The 17,228-nt window shown below is 34.5% G+C and overlaps 1 protein-coding gene across 11 annotated transcripts in view; it reads right to left on the bottom strand.

Annotated features, from left to right (window-relative positions):
* Positions 1–6,449: 6,449 nt before the first annotated feature.
* The window catches only part of LOC105344498 (uncharacterized), a 57,207-nt gene continuing 46,428 nt past the window's right edge, over positions 6,450–17,228 (bottom strand). For all 11 annotated transcript variants that reach the window (XM_066068566.1, XM_066068565.1, XM_066068567.1 and 8 more), the window contains one exon: positions 6,450–10,481. In XM_066068566.1, coding sequence (XP_065924638.1) covers positions 6,856–10,481 — 3,626 coding nt within the window. In that variant the 3' untranslated portion in view covers positions 6,450–6,855. The remainder of the gene's footprint in view (positions 10,482–17,228) is intronic.

Genomic DNA, 17,228 nt, shown 5'->3' with positions numbered 1-17,228 from the left:
ATAAAAATGTTCCAAACGCCATGGTATGTAGAGGAAGGTGACATTTATATAAAAAAAGAATTAAATTGTCTTTGATAACTAATTGCTTTTCGGGTTCGCTCTTAAGACGGTAAGCTTTTTTTAAAAAGCTAAACATGTCATACAGAATTTTTCAGCGTCAGTAAATTTCGACCCACAATGCAATTCCAAAAAATACTTGGCGTTCTCACCTTCTCGCGAGAATCATAGTAAAACTTTTGAGAAACAGTTAAAATGTGTAATATCAAGAACATCGTGATTTTTTAGTAAATAAAACAGTATATTTTGCGTAGTTTTTTTTCAGGGTAGTTTTTAAAGAGGCAGACGACACTTGACGGACTTGAACTTTGACGTCACCACTGGTCACAACGAGGGGAAATTAGTCTTACTAGTTATAATTGTTAAAGACTATATATGATATGATTTAAATTTGGTCCCATAATTCGCCAATCTGATTGGTATAGAAGCAGTTGGTAATCCGTTCCATTACCCTCAGCGTTAGCAACATACTTGGCAACGGGTAACAAAACGAATTGTTACATGCGCGTAAATTATGCACGTACGGTTCGCCGTATAATTCACTTCATTTCTATATAAAAGCAGTACAATTTTCTTTCAAATTAAGACATTCAGTATAATTAAATAAAAAGTGCCTGTTTGGGAGGGTAACTGTTGAAATTGACACCCCTCCAAAACCAATTGTCAACCTACGCTTCACGTCGGGTTGACAATGGGTTTCTCGGGGTGCCAATTTCAACAGTTACCCTTCCAAACAGGCATTTTTTATATAATGTTATGTTTTAGAACAGTTGGTATAAAATATATTTTTCACCTTTTTATTTGATTTATTTGCACTCACTGGCAGTAAATGACGTTATTTCTATAATTCATTCAAACTTAGTCAGAAATTGACAATTTTCTTATCTTTTTACGAAAGGGAAATATAGAGCGCATGCCTGAACAAGGTAAAATTGTTGTCACTTATAAGTCTTGTCTGGGCACATCTCTGATTAAAATATTTTGTTTGTTCAAACATGTGCTCTTTTTTTTTAAAAGAAAAAATTGCTTGAAAACAAGCTGTTTTGTGCTAAAAATGCAAAAAATGGCGGGAAAAGGTTATCTTTACGATGTCATATTTCTAAATTGTGGGCACTTGAACCAAAATAAACATCATGTAAAAACATCACATATATATCTGTACAAAGAAAACAAAGAATTACAGTTAAATGATGATGTTCATTTAAGGTGGCCATTTTAGGCCCATATCATATATAGTCCTTTCCTGAAATATATAAACATCAAAATCTTTTCCAAATTTTACAGAGCTAACGAATGGGGACATTTCTTCAGAGATAGGAAAAAGTTGTAACAGATGTAACTTGCTCTAATGTGGATAAATGCTCCCATTTATTGAATTCACTATATTTACGGTAATTTCTAGGAACGATTTTTAAAAGGGGGCGTGGCAGCCTCATTAAAAAAAATTTCACAAACAAAAAGAAAAAAATAATTCTCAAAATCAGGAAAATTCTAATCCGGGGTGAGGAATGGGGAGTGCATATTATGCATTTAGCTCTTTATCTGCTCAATGGTATCTTTATTTTCTCTTCCATTTATCACATGCTCCAAAGGGGGAGAGGGGGCATTCATTTTCCTTATATAATCATCAATTTTTTTTAAACGTAAATTAAACAATTATATGAAAGTTTAAGAAAAATGTCTTCTGCAGAAAAGAGGAAATAAACTGTACAGAATATAATGTTAAAATGTTTATAATTCAGCAACATTGTGTCTGAGACAAATTCTACTTAAAAATAAATAAACAAATCTTATAGATTATGAATAATTAAAACTTCCTACAAAAAAGGTATGTTTTATTTTATTTTGCTTTCAAATTCATTAACGTTACGTTGCTACAATTATTATACCCCCTGCAAACGAAGGTTGGGGGATATGCAGGAATCACCTTGTCTGTCCGTCATTCCGTCGGTTTGTCTGTCCGTCCGTATGTCTGTGCAAAATTTGTGTCCGGTCCATAACTTTTTTATGGAAAAGCATTAAAAGTTTTTACTTAATTGATTAAAAGAATGTTTATGACCTAAGGTGTGTCATGACCTTGAACCAAGGTCATTTGGGCAAGGTTAAGGTCATTGGCAGAATAAGTGCAAAATTTGTTTCCGGTCAATATCTTTCTTATGGGAAACATTGGAAATTCTTACTTCACACAAAGATGCGTATGACCTTCGGGCGTGTCATGACATTGAACCAAGGTCATTTGGGCAATATCAAGTTCACTGGCAGAAAAAGTGCAAAATTCGTGTCTGATCTATATCTTTCTTATGGAGAAACATTGAAAGTGAAGGTCACAGGTAGAAAAAGTGCAAAATTCGTTTCCGGTCCATATCTTTCTTATGGAGAAGCATTGAATGTTTTTGCTTCACACAAAGATTGCTTATGACGTAAGGGTGTGTCATGACCTTGACCCAAGGTCATTTGGGCAAGGTTAAGGTCACTGGCAGACAAGTGCAAAATTCATGTCCGTCCGGTCCATATCGTTCTCAGGTCAAATATTGGAAGTTCTTAATTTACATAAAGATTGCTTATAACCTGAGGGTGTGTCAAGACCTTGACCCAATGTCAATTAAGAAAGTTCATTGGTTTTTTTTTAAAAATGCTTAATTCCTGTCTGTGTCATGTCTTGTTTTAATGGAAATGTTAGAAGCTAAAATTTGACACAGAGCTTGCTTGTCTCAGGCCACATAAAATTATTGTTAAGATTCTTATCCCCGTCTCTCTGAAAATGGCCTGCCCCGATGTATTTTTTTGGGGGGGGGGGGGGGGGGTGTAGGAAAAAAAATTCGGAAAAAAAATCGGTCTCAGTATACCAATAATTCAAAATGTTAATATTAAATATCTACTCGACATGTTGATTTTAGATTGATTTGAGTCATGTTTGTTAACATAAGGATGCAAATGTCCTCATGCATTAATAGTTAACATGAAATAAAAATGAAATTTAAAGAATAGAAATTGGTTTGTGTACTCATATTAGTATTAACAGTTTAAAAAAATAAAGCAGTTGTTTTTTTATAGAAAATGGAAGGTGACCGTGCCCCCATTCCCTCCGATCGAGAATCAAATTTCCGCAGAGTGACACCAGCTCTAATTTTGGCAGTATAAATTTTAATAATAAGCAATTGTTTTCATTTTCAGAGTGTCCATTTTTATATAGGCAAATACTGTAAACGTAAAGCTTGTTTGAATTGTTGTGTAGCTTGACTTGACTCCTATGCTCTCTTCGTAATATCCCCGAGTTTTACGGAAACCCGACCCCGGTGCTTCTAGCTAATTAAGAACCACAGCATACCACTATTTTACGAAATATCTGGAGGTTGAAGGTCAATTGCGGTCAAAACATTATCGATGTGTCTGCCCCCCTCCCCCCTCCCCTCATTTTCAAAAACGATGCTACGTGCCTGTCGATCCCTCACTTTTTAAAATTTATGTAGAAGATGTAGTGGTCCTTTAGGGGTTTTATAGAGAAATAATGAAATAAAGTTGAGCTGAAAAAATTATGTTAACCAAATGTCCCGATTATTACTTGCAATATACACTGATAGCCTTTGTGTCTCCATAAGCGGAATCAATGCTCGGTTCGAGTAAATTTTCCATTTCATGAAAGAATTGTATGGTCAAGAAATGCTTTTTTCAGCATAAGGCGGGGGGCTAATGAAACGCAAACGAAATTTTAATCATTGAAAATCGAATTGACATAAAACAAACTAGAAATAAACCTCAGATTAAAATGTGGTTGATCGACTTTGAATTATATCAAATACTTTGACTCAAGTGACAGATGTTGAGATTGCATTTTTGGATCAATGAAAATAAATACCGATATGTCCGAACCCTAAGTAAAAAGCACTAGACTTTATTATTGTAACCAGTGTAAGTAATTAATATTTAATGTTTGTCTATTTGTAAACGTAAATGTTTCTGTGTGCATGTGTGTGTGTTTTATTTACATCTCCAGGTGAGATTGTCCACGAGATATTGTTTATTTTTATTTGACCATTCGACTACCAGTTTGACCTGTCTGACAACATTCTAAATTTAACTTCTACTAACCAATCTTCCTGCCTAACTAACCAGGCTCGCGAACACTTTGTCTTGCCTTGAGTGCCTGTATGCATGAAGATTAAGCGCGAGCTTTGACTGCGATTAGCTGCCGGTGTCTGGTAATTCTTGTGTAATTTATTACTTATAAATATATTCTATGTTTATAATTTAACAATTCCATGCTATATATTAAATAATCTTTATCCAAGTTATTGTACCATATTCTGAGATAACTGTCAAATGAATTAATGTTGTATGTTTCAGGTTTTTCGTATATATTGAATAAATACATTGTATGACCCTCACTGGTGTTCTGTCTACTGACTGGGCTACAAATGGCGCCCACGTAAAATTTTGAAAATCCAGACACTAGGGAAGATCCACATTCTTCAAGATTGTCCTTATTAGCCGGCTGGCGATAAACTGAGACGGAAGGAGCGAGCCAGAGAGCCTATATTCCTATCCAACTCTACAGGACATACTGTGCACAGTGGTAATACGTGTTTCTGGTGGATACAGCTATTCAACAAGTGTAAATATATAAATATGAAATTTTTTTCATTCATGTTGGAGAAGAAAACCGATTGGGGAGCGTGAAGCCCCAGCCTAAAGAAAAGCATGGCAGAGTGAGATCTAAAGTGGTGGTTCATTGATTGAAGAGCGGATGTCTTCTAATTCATCAGATTCTGATTATGATGTGGCTATTATGAGATATGTTACTCGTACGACTGATAGGAACAAGGATTCAGAGGATGTGGGTTCAATTTTTTCTGAGGAAGAAAGTTCTTTAACCAAAAATATATCTTTTCCGTTACAGAATGTTAACCAGTCACATCCGAGTGTTCTTACAGAAGTGGATGAGTTTGCTGAACAGAATTTTAGTCACCCAGCCTCCATCGATCCTATGGAAGCAAATAAGATAGCAGAACAGAATTGTAGCCTTCCAACCCATATGGATTCGACAGAATTGAAGCAAACGGCTAAGAAAGAAAACAAAGAGATTGAAGAGATGAAAACTACAAGGGAAAAGAATCTGCCTCTTAGGCGATCAGGCAGAGAAAAGAGGAGACCGGATTGGTATGGGAATTGGACAGACAAGTAGTGAATAGAATGTTTTTATGCGGAAAAGACAAAGTGAAAGTGAATGATTTGATATTTTAACCATTTTTTATATCAATTGTCATAATTGTTGTCATATGGTTGTATTGTACTTTAATCCATTCTGAATGTTGTTTAACTTAATCCCCAATATATAATATGCAAATAAGCAACCTTAGGCGGTAATACTATTTGAAAATTGCTGTTGATGTGAGAATTGATCGGTTTCAACTGTAAAGTTGTCATGGGCGCATTGTGCATTTCTTGATCCATTTGTTGTTGATCATGGATGTTGGTCATCTGGGGAAAGTCTCAGTAATAGGAAATGGTTTAGATTAAGGTTTATTTATATGTTTGTAAATAGTGATTATTTGTTCTGATGATGGGTTTTATATATCAAGCTGGTGGTTATCTTGAGTGAAGTTCCCTGAAATTTAGTGTTTGTGCTATGGTGGTTATGATTGCTTGGTGATCAATAAAATTTTATTAATTAATAAATTATTTATTTCAGACAATGTCAGGAGCCACTTAAACAAAAGGGGGGAATATGTAACCAGTGTAAGTAATTAATATTTAATGTTTGTCTATTTGTAAACGTAACTAGTTCTGTGTGCATGTGTGTGTGTTTTATTTACATCTCCAGGTGAGATTGTCCACGTGAAATTGTTTATTTTTATTTGACCATTCGACTACTAGTTTGACCTGTCTGACAACATTCTAAATTTAACTTCTACTAACCAATCTCCCCGCCTAACTAACCAGGCCCGCGAACACTTTGTCCTGCCTTGAGAGGGGACAGACCTGTATGCATGAAGATTAAGCGCGAGCTTTGTCTGCGATTAGCTGCCGGTGTCTGGTAATTCTTGTGTAATTTATTACTTCTAAATATATTCTATGTTTATAATTTAACAATTCCATGCTATATATTAAATAATCTTTATCCAAGTTATTGTACCGTATTCTGAGATAACTGTCAAATGAATTAATGTTGTATGTTTCAGGTTTTTCGTATATATTGAAGAAATACATTGTATGACCCTCACTGGTGTTCTGTCTACTGACTGGGTTACATTATACATTCCAATTTTTGGGGTTTTTTTTGGTTACTACTAGAATACCAGACACTTTTCTAATATACTGGGCACTTTACTACTTCAATAACCACGTGTAATAATTACATGTAATTTAGATTAACAAAAACATGATTATATCAAGCAATTTATTTCATAAATACACAGGATTAAACACAAGACATACAAGTTGAAAGAAATATAATTCTGCTAAACATAATTTGTTATCATTTGTTACATGTAGGTTGATAGTTGTACTTGTATTCATACTCTCCCTTAGACAACTATTTATTTATACAATATATTTTAGTAGATGTCAACGCCTATTACCAACGATAGATATGCCGATATTATACTTTTTCACTTATGTGAAAAATAAACATTCAGTCAAAAAAGTAATTTTTCCACTAAAGATAACTTTACTAATCTAAAACAATTAAACGCAGACTTCAAGGCCTTCTAAACGTTTGTTTTCAACACGAGGTCTGATTTGATATCCTGAATTGCATAAACGTATTTGATTTCTCAGTTCACCAAATAATATAAAATGTTATATGATCGTGAAACCATTTAAACGTTCTAAAAATATCATTCTTTCCGCTCTTTCTACCTGACATGATACAAACAGAGAAAAATACGAATCCGGGTCATACAAGTGATTTGAAATGTTGTCTTTTTGTAGTAAAAATACCACTGTGCAGTCTTGTTTATCAAAGCAATCAACCAAGGCGGGATTGACTTCCCATCCACAAGCCAGGCTAGAGTCTGCATCGTTGTTGAGTAAAATATTAACAGTTTTGTAATGTCTGTTAACAAAAGCAAAAATAATAGGGCTAACTCTGACTTTCGTACATAGATTAATGTCTGCTCCATTACTCAGTAAAAGTTGTACAGTGCTATCATGTCCGTTATAACAAGCTATTTGGAGAGGACTGGGTCCGTTCTTATCACATAAATTGATGTCTGCTCCATTACTCAGTAAAAGTTGTACAGTGCTATCATGTCCGTTATAACAAGCTATACAGAGAGGACAGGTTCCGTTCTCCAGACATAAATTAATGTCTGCTCCATTACTCAGTAAAAGTTGAACAGTGACATCATGTCCGTTAAAACAAGCTATACCGAGAGGACTGGCTCCGTCCTCCTCACATAAATTAATGTCTGCTCCATTACTCAGTAAAAGTTTTACAGTGCTATCATGTCCGTTTAGACAAGCTATATAGAGAGGACTGGCTCCGTCCTCCTCACATAAATTAATGTCTGCTCCATTACTCAGTAAAAGTTGTACAGTGCTATCATGTCCGTTTTTACAAGCTATATAGAGAGGACTGGTTCCGTACTCGGCACATAAATTAATGTCTGCTCCATTACTCAGTAAAAGTTGTACAGTGCTATCATGTCCGTTTTTACAAGCTATATAGAGAGGACTGGCTCCGTTCTCCAGACATAAATTAATGTCTGCTCCATTACTCAGTAAAAGTTGTACAGTGCCATCATGTCCGTTTTCACAAGCTATATAGAGAGGACTGGCTCCGTACTCGGCACATAAATTAATGTCTGCTCCATTCTTCAGTAAAAGATGTACAGTGCTATCATGTCCTTCAAAACAAGCTATACAGAGAGGACTGACTCCACCTTTCTTGCACATTTTAATGTCTGCTCCATTATTCAGTAAAAGTTGAACAGTGACATCATGTCCGTTTTTACAAGCTATATAGAGAGGACTGGCTCCGTCCTCCTCACATAAATTAATGTCTGCTCCATTACTCAGTAAAAGTTTTACAGTGCTATCATGTCCGTTTAGACAAGCTATATAGAGAGGACTGGCTCCGTTCTCCTCACATAAATTAATGTCTGCTCCATTACTCAGTAAAAGTTGTACAGTGCTATCATGTCCGTTTTGACAAGCTATATAGAGAGGACTGGCTCCGCCCTCCTCACATAAATTAATGTCTGCTCCATTACTCAGTAAAAGTTGTACAGTGCTATCATGTCCGTCAAAACAAGCTATACAGAGAGGACTGACTCCACCTTTCTTGCACATTTTAATGTCTGCTCCATTATTCAGTAAAAGTTGTACAGTGCTATCATGTCCGTTTTGACAAGCTATATAGAGAGGACTGGCTCCGTTCTCCAGACATAAATTAATGTCTGCTCCATTATTCAGCAATAGTTGTACAGTGCTATCATGTCCGTTTTGACAAGCTATATAGAGAGGACTGGCTCCGCCCTCCTCACATAATTTAATGTCTGCTCCATTACTCAGTAAAAGTTGTACAGTGCTATCATGTCCGTCAACACAAGCTATATAGAGAGGACTGGCTCCGTTCTCCTCACATAAATTAATGTCTGCTCCATTACTCAGTAAAAGTTGTACAGTGCTATCATGTCCGTTTTTACAAGCTATATAGAGAGGACTGGCTCCGCCCTCCTTACATAAATTAATGTCTGCTCCATTACTCAGTAAAAGTTGTACAGTGATATCTCTTCGTTCTGCACCTGATTTTTCATGATTAATGTCTCTGTATTCCCGTGTATCGTTACAGGCTGCTAACATAAGAGGCGTCCAACCAGCATAACCGTCAGTCTTTTGATTGACTTTTACACCTATCTTAATAAGCTCATTCAGTAGTTCATAATTATGAAACACTGATACAATATGAATTGGGCATAAAACTCCCCATGTTTTTTCTAAAGTTCCTTCTCCATGATCTTTAAAAACATTAAAAAACAATTCAATTGAACCATTGCAACAGATTGCAGAAATTAAAAAACACGTTTTTTGTTGTTGTAGGGTATTGACACAGTATTGTGATAGTTGTGTATGACAAAATACAATAAGAGCAAATAGCGGCGATACTTCTTTTTCTAAATTTAAAAACGAAAGTTTCGTCAAAAATAAGTCTTCAGATGTTCCATCAAGATCTTGTTTATAAACTGTCAGTTGTTTTGTTTCTAATAATTTCTGTATATATTTAGGATGATCTGATATCTTTTTTTTCATTATTTCGGTTACTGTTTGATTCCTTAGACAAGGATTGAGTACGACATCTAAAAAGCGTTCTCCAAGCAGTTCCGTAAAAAACCTTTCTCCAAGTTCTTCTTTGTATCCGTCATTTAAATAGACAATAAATGAATCGTTGTGCTCTTCACAATTTCCTAGTGCTACTCTTCTTCTGAGGAATCCGATATCAGCGTACTTTATTGTTTCAGTGGGATAATCTGTTCCCAACACATAAGTGGTAACTTCCATCACTAAATCATGATAAAAATGATACATGTTTCCAACTTTTTTTACCAAAAAATCCTTTAGGGAGCTAAGATTATCTATAATAGCTGAGGGAGGTGTGTTCTTTGGTAATCCACAAAGTTTCAAAGTGTGTTTGAATTTGTATTCCGTGTCTTGATTGTTTAGAAGATTCCTTACGCAAAGGTCATCGTTAAAAAGAACAAGGAGGGCTAAAGCACAATATTTACCCTTGTCTTTTTTTCTAAACTCTATGATTTCCTCTTTCAGCACTGTTACGGGTTCTGTAAAAAATTCTATACCCTTATGTTTGTATTCCTCTTTGCTAGAATACAATTTACACAATAACGGAAAATACGTTTCTACTTCAAGGATCTTACAACGATCTTCGTCAGATAAGTTCACATTGGACATATATTTGGTTAAAATTTGCCGTTTTTCTTTAACGGATAATTTAGTTTCTTTATCATCTATGTTTACGACGTTTGATTGATTAACGAGATAACGTGTCAATCTAGCATCACGAATAATGTGACTTCTACACGACATCACAACTTTTGCTGATTTTAAGTATAACTCTAATTCTTCCCTATATTTTTGCCATGAATTATTCAGTATTTCATTGAATGATTCTTTTCCTAGTGGATCATTAAAAACACAAATGGTTTTGTTCTTTTGAAATCGACCTGAAGAATATTCATCCACAATATCTTTAACTTCTTTTACCCGTTTTATGGTCCAGCCCTGTTCTCTGTATTTGAGCGCAATATGTTGAATAATGGCTGACTTTCCGGACCCTGAGTGACCAGCCACAATAACCAGGTTACTGCTTTTAATCATTTTCTCTACTTCTTTACACGCCTTTGTTGAAATAAAACAAGAGTCGTCCTGTTCCCATTGGTTAAAAATGCACTTTTCCATATGTGATTCTGGAATGAGAAATAGTCAAACACTAAATAATATTTTTAAAAATAACTAATACATTGAATTAAGGTCTTACATATCCGAATGATCATATGATAAAATAAGTAAAATATATTATAATTAAAATAATTTTAAATGATAAACGGCATCATTTTTTTCATAATTCTATACATTTGTTATACTACATACTTCACTGTTAGCTGTTGTATAGTGTATACACATTATATCGTATGATGAACAAATCAATTAGCATCGAGTACAATTTTGTAACAGCGGTTAATGTATTATAGTGAAACAGAATCTGAAAGTTTCATCATGAAACTGAAAAAAAATCAATTTTTTGCTTTTCGAGCAGGGAGAAACTATTCTTTTAGAATGTCAATGCATATGTTGACTTCTGTCTGTATATCAACAATGGAAAATTCAGCTACACGCTGTGGCATGGTTGATTGTGCCCCGCCTTGAAAATAAATTTTCTAAGCTAAAAAATGTATACAATTGTGCTTCTTCTCAGTTTAAGTTTGCTTAACACGGCAATATGTTTTTGATGGATATCAAGTTCTTGATATTGTTTAAAATATAATTTCACAAAAGCTTAATACCAAACAGGCTTGGTACTTGTGATGGAATAGAAACATGAGCAAGGTGTATTTTCCGCCGAATGAAAATGAAGGCAATGTCGTGAAATTTTTGAAAGATCAAGCGAATCAAATAATAATTTTATTTTATTTTTTTTTTGGGGGGGGGGGGTCAAACCTTTTCATAGAATTGAAACTCATTTTCTTATAAATCGAAATATTGTAATCCTTTTATCTTTGCAAATTCCAGCGGGGTCCGAATTTCCACCCCACCCCTTTTAGATCCGCACACTATTCTATTTTACCGAATCTCCTAATATTTTTAGAAAATTTTATTGTTTTTTGTTTCATTATTTAATTGCATTATTTCAAACAGATTATTGACTTCTTAAGGAATGACTTGAATTCTATGGCGAACCGTACGCGCCTAATTTATGCGCATGTAACAATTCACTGTGTTACCCATTGCAAAGTGTGTTGCCTATGCTGAGAGTAATAGAACGGATTACAAACTGCGTCTAACCCTATCAGATTTCAGTATTAACATAAAAGTATAACAATACATTTTATATACATGTAATAGTTTATTATATCCTAGAATGATTTGGTATTTTATTATAACCTGCAGGAAGATTTTGGTTTTATTGGGCCAACTAGAGGCAAAAAAAGGCTTCCAAAACTCCTCTTACATTTATACTGTATCCAAAGTATACTTGGAATACGATTGGAGGTGTCCTGTAGAAATGCATAAAGATTTGGATATTTCATCTAAACGAAACCGAGTACAATGAGAGAGTTCATGACTTTGCGCTTTTTTATGCAGACATAGGTGTAGAGTTTTAATTTTTTTTCTTAGTTGAGAAATGGTCCAGACCTTTGATAGGGTAAATTAGAATTTACTGACAGAGTATTTCATGAAATTATACCAGCTTATATATAGTGTTTGGCTAAAATTCTAATATAGCATCATTCATTTTAGTAGAAAATCTAAATTTCTATTCTCTCATCATCATCATTTTTGGACGGAGGCTCTATGAGCCTCTTCTATTACTACCGGTCCGCTTGCTTGTGACGTCGATAATGCACTTTGTGGATTTGACGGACATCACCTAGCGGCGAAATTTGTGATTTCCGTTTAGGATTCATGTTCCAATATTACTATAAAATTAATAACGTATTGACAATCACAAATATACAACAGATAGAACTATACACATGAAAATTAATGAACATCATTTCTGTCGTAAATTTTGGCTCATACATCAAATTCACAAGAAGTATGAATATGTATGAGTTTAATATTGATGATGTTCGGGATTCATAAGCAATTGTGTGTAATCGTACAGTCGTTTTTATTTTTTAGACCCGCTTTATCAGTTAATCTCCCGCAGACACAGTGTAGGAATGAAAGTGTACAGTTTTTGGTAGCGCTGTTCGTCGAAGCGAGATAACAAGTAGCGCTGTGTACAGTATTTTCATAGTAGATTGAAAATACGTAAATAATTAATATCTGGACGGACAGTGTCTCGATTTTTTACGGTAGTAAACTAGAATAAGTTTGTACTTGTCATTTCCATCCTAAAACAGTACAAAAATTCAATAAGAAATTGAATCACAATATCCAGAGAAGTGTTTCTCATTTTCTTTGACAAAAAATAATGTTTCTTGTTATAATAATATTTCCCTAATATGTTAACTTTGAAACAAAAAAGTTACATGTATCAAGAAAGCAATATATTCTTCGAAACTGAAGTTGTTTTAAACATACTTCGAGATTGTTTACTGTACGCGTAGCTCTTACTTGTCTGTACGGGTAGCTCTGATTCGCAGTTCAACAACTGTACGCGTAGCTCCGAACATTACAATGAGCTATCCTACATGTAGGTTCCCACTGTTGTGCGATAACTAACACTACGATTGACAAATCGAAACTCTTGGAACTTCTGTATAGTTTAGACTTAGGTACGAGGTAATGCTAGTCGATACGTCCTTTCACGATTAAGACGAAAGAGTTACGATTGGACCCTGACGGCCATATCTACATGTATATAGCACGAATGACCATCTTGACAAATCTCAACAGTCCCGATCGCCACGATAGACCTCAAGATCCTTTGAGATTTGATACGACTAGTACGATTACTCTACGATTAAGACAACGATTGTAATGATGAATGAAGTTTGCATTTTGATTGTTATATGCCACAGGCGCATGGTGCAGATTGAAGGATGATTTTTATTATTGACAGTTGTAATGGGCCGTATAGGTTGAATCGGTTGTAATCTTAGATGTTGAGGGACTGATCGGCAGACGGAGAGGATCGCCAAATAATTTTACCGATGAGATTCAAGTAAAACTTCCAGCTGATGCGATAAATTTAAATAAATAAAAGATGGCGAGGATGTGTACCTTGTGCATTATTTAGTAGACGGTTTTTATTTTTTATTGTGAGAAAAATATATAACCTCAGGTGTGTGTGCTATATTCCTAGAATGTTTTGTATGAAGCACAACACTGTACATCTCAGCAGTTTTTCTGCAATAAACACTTGTTTGCGTGGACATCGCAGAGTAGACATTTTGTTGTGTTGCAAAAAATATTGATAAGAAAAGTTTGCTAACATTACACACATAAAACGATTCAGTATGTGAAAATTCTTTCTTATATGATATTTTTCTTTGTAAAAATATTAAAAATATGCCTTCGGAGTTCCCCTTGCAATTCCTGTCTGCCCACCCCACCATCTTTGAAAACAATGCAACGTATCTATGACAAAAAACTAGTTTTACTTGATTTCACAAAGAATCCCTCACTCTTTCAAAGAATATTCCATTAATAACTCGAGTTTCGTAACATTGAAAATACATGTAAATTATATTTCTTTATTATCCATTATCTAAGATACTGTATAACAATAATCAACAACGTAAACTCCCATGCTCACGATGTACTATTTGCATCAGTATCTTAATCTGCAAGGCGTTAGGATGTCAAACATAATTTCCCTAAAGATTCACCCCAATATACAAACATGTAGCTGAGGAAAACCATTTCCGAGTTCACTCTTGAAATGTATGGCACGCCACCTTCAGAAAAATGAGCTAATCATACTTTCAGGGTCGAAAAACTAGGTTTAACGGTTGTAAACTATAGTTTACGGACAGAAAACTATAGTTAACGACAATAATCTATATTTCAAATATGTAAACTATAGTTAACGCGATCATCTATGTTTCAGGAAGTGTAAAACTATAATTAACACTGAAAACAACCATTTGCGATTGCAAAACATAGTTTATCTGATAAATATAGTATCACGATTGTGAAACTATGATTAACACATCTTAACCATAGTTAACGAATGTAAATTATCGTTTACAGATGTGAATCTATATTCATCAGCAAAATCTATCGTTAACGTTATTTGCAGACAGATAAACTTAGATTATCATTCGTTAACTATAGTTTACAACCGTTAAATATACTCCTAACTCCAAACATCCTTTGCGTTTTTTAAGTTTTGTCAAATTATTTGTGGTGATTACATGTATTGGGTTATTTTACTTACTGGGGTGGAGGGGGGGGGGGGGGGGTTGCGTTGCAACAACAATATTTGTTTTTCATCATTGAAAAATTATTTAGAAATAATCCATTCATACCATTGTCATTCTGATTAATTAACTGACCATCCGAAACCAAACTTCTCCAAAACAAACATCACAATGTTTTTAACAGAACTACCCGTACAGTAAAATTCAAAGGATTTTGCACTACGCGTATACAGTATGATATAATCACAGCTCGTGATATTCTGGTGATTTTGTCTACTTTTATTTGCAATGGCATCAGAAGCAAGATCAGGTTTTTCGCTTGATATATATATCTACCTTAACCTGTCACCAATTCAACTGTAATGATTGTATTTTGTACATAATAATAATTTCAATCTGGAAGTGTGACCTTGGATATTGATTTCAAAAATATTCACTTGAAAAGCGTATTGCATAAAGAGTATATACAACTTTTATACTTTTGCCAGTTTATAACCGTAACGTATTGAATTGTTCCAGAAGTTTTTTAAATCCATTGATCAATTCATTTGATTAAAATTACACAAAAACTGTCTTCTACTGTACGCAGAGCTACGTGTTTAGTTTGTTTACTCGCTTTGACGAACAGCGCTACCCAAAACGGTACACTTCCGTTCCTACAATGTGCGCAGAGATTTTATATTTTCTTTATCCAACCAGTTGAAATGGTGTATATATTCGCAAGGCTTGCCGAACGAATATAACCATTTTTACGAGTTTAATAAAGCAGATATAAAATCACACAATTATATATATTCTATTTATCTCATACAATTTGATTTATATTATGAAGCTTTTAAGACAGCCCCTCATATGACCCGAATTGATTTTTTTTCAGGTTAAAAACGATGATGCAACGTTTCGATATGCTGTTTTGTGACCTTGCGCAATAAAATTTAGTTCGTCATTTCTGAGATAAATCTAACTGTTTTAATGTAAAGTTTCACTAAAATAACCCTTGGAATAATATTTTTGCTCTAAATAATTTTTCTAAAAGCTTTTCATTTGATTAAATGAAAATACTGATCAGAAGACTTGAATAATCAATTTTTTTGTTGACATACACAAAGTTGCGAATGCTCGTTAGTTTAAATTGACTCGAACAAGGAACATTTTTTGATATATTATAACACAAATACCAGCTTACTGATTCGATATTGAAAACAGTAAATACGGATGCTTACTAGTGGTGGGATCAACGTCTTATGAAACATTATATCGGCAAGTTCTTGTAAGAGTGCTCTGTTTTCATCGCGTCATCCCAATAAACTCCTTGATAGTTAACGTAATTTTCAGTTTTAAAAACTACATAACGCAAATTTAAAGTTTGAAGGGAGCTAAACTTATCAGAAAGAACGTCTTTTGGTTTTGTATATGTATAACCCCCCCCCCCCCCCCCCATTAGCCCGCGTTCTGACGCCTATGCTACGCAGTTATATTTTTCCTTCATATTTGTTATTCAAGTCTTTGACAAAATTCATTTTATATGTATTTTTAGTAGATATAGTTATGTTAAAAGTACCATAAACATTTTTCAAGTAAAGTCACTGAAGCGTTGAAGCAAGGGGCTGTGTCAAAAATAGTTCGTACCGGAAGTATTTGATAAAGCACCAGCCGTTTGATATAGCAAAGGTTTATCACACGGGTAATATACACCACACGTATGAGATGAATATCAATATTGCTACAGCCTCCACCCGCATCTATCGATTCTAAACCCGCTTATTCAACAACCACTGTAATTTTCGTGATTATCTGTGAAGCTTTAATATAAATTAAAATTCCCCAAAGTACTGTTGAGCGTGACAGTAGTCTTATACTTTTTTTTCGGGCCTCTCGTGCGTTACCGTTAAGTCAATGACATTCGGAACACGGGAAGAGTTATCGTTCTTAGCATAGATGTCGCTGTGCAGCTAACTTCCGTAGCTTCTACTTGGAACGTTTCAAAATATCGTGGTCGCGAGTGACAAATGTTTATTAATTGGATAGATTACGGTTCAGCGTGCTAATTTTTTTTAAGTTTTCAGATAGAAGGATATGTGTGGAAGTGAGAAAAATAGATGACACCAAAGGTATAGCGATATTTGATATAGTAATCGTTTGAATTTCCCAGGTGGTACCTCAATGTAAACAAACGGGAGTTGCTTACCTTCTCTCTTTATATATATAGGGGAAAGGAGTGTGATTATAAAATGCTACCAAGTCGTGATATTTATTTTATTTTTCGGCTGGAGACATATATAATGGGTTGTTAATGATAATTAATAAAAGAAATAAAAAAAAATTGAAAAAAAATATAGAAAAAAAGGGGGGGGGTAGTGCACGGTCCAGTCCACAAGCACCTGTGGTTTTGGTATACATATTCAGCCTACTATAAGAATAATGAAAGCTAAATTTAACGTCCAGACGAGTTTACTCTTTCGCGCGAAATAATACAACACATTAAGTTGAGGAGCATAGGTAGCGACCAATCCACGTGTAATGAAGCGTATCTAATCCTGTCCGGCCAGCGCTGTCGATATTTCAGAGTCAGCGTGATTTTACAAGCGGATAAGAGTTTTGCGCGTAAAAAAGTGTAAACAC

The sequence above is a fragment of the Magallana gigas genome, chromosome 8 (assembly GCF_963853765.1).
Source record: "Magallana gigas chromosome 8, xbMagGiga1.1, whole genome shotgun sequence".
NCBI classification, from domain to species: Eukaryota; Metazoa; Mollusca; class Bivalvia; order Ostreida; family Ostreidae; genus Magallana; species Magallana gigas.
The sequence above is the reverse complement of the archived record's forward strand: the minus strand, read 5'-3'. Positions and strand labels throughout refer to the sequence as shown.